This window comes from Phalaenopsis equestris, unplaced genomic scaffold, assembly GCF_001263595.1.
Source record: "Phalaenopsis equestris unplaced genomic scaffold, ASM126359v1 Scaffold000840, whole genome shotgun sequence".
Taxonomy (NCBI): Eukaryota; Viridiplantae; Streptophyta; class Magnoliopsida; order Asparagales; family Orchidaceae; genus Phalaenopsis; species Phalaenopsis equestris.
This window is the reverse complement of record NW_018165280.1, coordinates 4,776,789-4,780,584: the sequence shown is the minus strand read 5'-3', so window position 1 is coordinate 4,780,584 and position 3,796 is coordinate 4,776,789. Positions and strand designations below refer to the sequence as shown.

At 40.0% G+C, this 3,796-nt stretch overlaps 1 protein-coding gene across 1 annotated transcript in view; it reads left to right on the top strand.

Moving 5' to 3' along the window:
* The first annotated feature begins 976 nt into the window (after positions 1 to 976).
* LOC110031784 overlaps positions 977 to 3,796 on the top strand; it is a 14,979-nt gene continuing 12,159 nt past the window's right edge. The window contains exons 1-2 of the mRNA XM_020735182.1: positions 977 to 1,437; positions 1,888 to 1,988. Of these exons, the coding sequence (XP_020590841.1) occupies positions 1,047 to 1,437; positions 1,888 to 1,988 (492 nt within the window). The 5' untranslated portion in view covers positions 977 to 1,046. The remainder of the gene's footprint in view (positions 1,438 to 1,887; positions 1,989 to 3,796) is intronic.

Sequence of the window (3,796 nt, the reverse complement as noted above, 5' to 3'; positions counted from 1 at the left end):
TATATATATATATATATACATTGTTGAATTCACATTTGTCCGGGGGAGGGGGGCACACCCAAGGGATTCGAGCGTTGAAGCATGAGATATAGAGAAAGGTAGAGAGAAAGAGAGAGAGAGATGAGTGTACATTGACTAGTCCCCTCTCGGGCAACACTTTTTATATAATCAAATGCTTGATACATGGAGAAGTTGAAGAGCCCAAGTCCACACTTATAAGAAGATACATAAGAGAACAGGGAGAGACAAAAAGTTCTATTACATGAAAAAACTGCTCTATTTATAGGAGAGGGTGAACAATGAATAAAAATTACATTAATAACATCACTTTTTGGGTGGTTATACATGTAATTATGGTAAATAAACCCCTGTGGGCTCATGGTTTTATCGTTATCTTGCTCGGTCGATTAGGGCTGAGGAGGTGAGTAGATTAACGCTATCGATTGGCCTTGTAAAGGGGGACTGTTTGTCGGTTGAGCTTTTAGGTTTCAACAATCGAGCGGATTCATGGAGATAACCGTATAGATGGATCCATTCAGCTGATGTTGGCCAGTCAGATGAGTTGAGTTGGTCGTCGGTCTTGATTCCCGCCATGGGAAATTCTTGCAAGTTGAATAAACTTGTATTCTCGAGCAGACGATATCTTATGGATATGTATCGTTGGGTTGGTTTGAATTAATACGCACTAGCATGAGTCTGTCGGCTTTCTTGGGTCCTCGGATCACTTTTCGCTTGGTCCAACATTGCCAAATCATTCTTTTCTTGGACTATCAGATCGCCTCGAGACTCTTGCTTTATAACTCGAAATCTATCTTTATTGAAAGTCTCAATTCAAATAAATGGATTAACATAGGGTGTAATATCAATAACCAGGCAGGATGACTATTGACTAGAAACCAAATGCTCGAGTGTTGACCCTTCTAACGCACGTTAGCCTCGTACCACCAATTTTTATTACCAGGCAGAGCCGAGACGAGACTCATGTACAACTTCAATAATCCCACCAGGATCTCTGCTTCTCCCTTCATCTACAGTTCTGCCTCGCCATGGATCTGTGGAAAAGGGCCAAAGTTTTCGCCGAGGAGGCGGCGAAGCGGGCGGAGGAGGCAGCGAAGCGCTCTCAGGAGCTGACCAAAGGAGCGGCCAAATTCTCTCAGGAGTTCGTCTCCGAGACAGCAAAGAAGTCCAGAGAGCTCGCCGCCGAGGCCACCAAGGCCGCCGACCAAATCAAGATTGAAGCACTGCGTCGTGCCGACCAGATCAAGACTCTCGCCGGTGAGATCCCTATTCCCGTTAACGCCCTTACAGCCACCGCCTCTGGATCCTTTGTCTCTGCGGAGGCTTCACCCGATCTCGAGAGGTTTGGCATTACCGATGAGCTCAAGGAATTCGTTAAAGGACTCACCATCAATACGTTTAGAGATTTTCCCATGGAAGGTATGCTTCATAATCATTCTCGAATTCGCGTTTTTTTTTTTAGAGCTTGTCCGAGTGTGTTTTACTGGAATATTCAGAGAAATGACGGTATTGGGAGTGATGGGATGTTCTTTTTTCGCCTTTTGTCTTCCTCGTAGCTCTTACCCTGAAGTAGGTAGCTCTTGTGAACATTTAAAGCTAACATTGCTGTAATCAATGTCACACACCCAGTTTTTAACGTGCTAATCGGCGATTTTCTTCGTTATGGTTGATATTGGTGAAGATGCGGGGTTTTCAGTTTTTTCTACTTCCTAATTGTTGATTTGCATTGCCATATGGATTACTACTCATCTTGCACTTCATTCTTATTGTGGATGCATCATATTTCTTAATCTTTCTCCCAAATAAAGAAATAAATAAATAGTTTTGGATTCTTCCACTAAAATGCTTTCTGATGGCATTTTTTTACAGACGAAATGGATATCGATGAAAGCACCACACCATCCAATGTACGGAAGGATCTTAATGAATGGCAAGCCAAGCATGCAACTCTCATTCTCTCCACTGCAAAGGTACATGATATCTTTTCTTATCTTGGTGTCTATACATGTTTTAGGTGATTTAATTTGTGTCAGGTTTAACTAATGAGAAATGCTTGCCGAAATCCCATTAAACCATGGATTAGACAGATTCTGCGTGTTGATTTTGGCATCTTTTTCTTGTTCCGGTAGTTATATTTTCTTGTATCCAAAGTTGTTATTTCCTTTTTATTAAAACAGATTTTGTTGTGTATTAGAATTTTGGAAGATACTTAATGAACTTATACACACGCACAAAATGTGTTTTTTCCCTTTCTAGCAGTAATGTTGACCCAAATGGTTAGGATAATGCTATTAATGACAGTCATTATCCTTCCGGACATTAATTTGGGAACTATGGTAGCCCCTACCAATAAAGCTATTTGCAGCTACATTTTCTGTCACTCTGCTATTCTTTTCTTTTTCCACAATATTTTCATTGTTTTAGCACTCAATATGTTGTTAGAATCCATGCTGTTCCTCATTTTCTTGCAGCATATTATGTTAAACCAGACCTCTTGCTTGAGGGAAATTGAGCCATTGGAGTGATGATCAATCTCGGTTGTCTATCTCAGAAACATAAACAAGTGAAGTGTGAGAAACAAATTTTTTTAGTGTTGGTGGTATGGCGCGGGGTTGGGTTAACCATGAGGTATATCCTTATTAAACAAATTCCATAGTTTGAAAAGATACGAGGTATTGGGAAAACTTAATACACTGCAAAAGAACACGTTATTGTAGTTGTGCTTAATAATTTCAGTTGACAACTATAATAATTGAAATTTTAATTAAAAGAAAATTTAATTGGTGGGATTGAATAACTGTCTTGACAATTTCACTTAAGGAGGCTCACTTATTTTAGAATCGTGGAAGAGTTGAGATAGAAAGAAAGCGAGAGAGCCGAGGAAACGAGAGTGGGAGACTATGAGAAGGAAAAACTTTGTGCATGCCCTAGCTGATTAATAAAGGAGAAGGAAGAGGGAAGAAGAACAAAGAGGAGGAAGGGAAGAAGTCACGACTTACGTGCTTGGAAGGCTTTGACTCTTGCGTAGCTGAAGAAGGAAATCCTAACCGAGAGAAGAGGAAGAATTGCTGCTTCGAGGAGCTATGCGTTCGACGTCACTGTTGTGTCGAACCTTAGCTGAAGGAAGACATAGGAGGAGGCGAGGGAGATCTCAGATTTCAAGAGGAGCTTGTGGCCTAGTGTTTTAGAAGTGATCGTCACGTGAAAGAACAAGAACCAATGGGAAGACGGTATGTGGCTTTGTCGAGAGGAGGAGAAGTGGACCAAGCGCTCGAAGGAAGTAGGGATGTATTGTGCACGTGCGTTTTAGGACAACATCGAAGCGGTCTGAATCTGGTTCAATATTTTCTTGGAAGACCTCCTCCATACTGTTCTCCGTGCATCATTGGTTGTGTAAGGATCGATTGAGACCAAACCAACCGAGCATTATTAAAAGTGAGTTAAGATTTTGATTAGGTTATTTAATAAATTTTATATAAATATAAATTGTGAGTGTGTATTTAATTAATGTTAATAGAAAATTTATCTGAATTAGGACGGACTCAAGATATTGAATTTCAGCTTGAAGGGAGAAGAAGTAGGTGAACTTTGCAAGCTAAGGGAGGAGGGAGGTTGGCCCGAGCAAATTTAGGTAAGGTTTGAGTTTCGGTATTTTATTTATATAAAATGTTTATTTAATTAATTAAGATGTTATTAAGTAGACATTAAGGTTTAAAGGTGCATCGAGTGTTAATTGAAGAATGTGTTAATTGAAGAATAGAAAAGGATAATTTAAGGG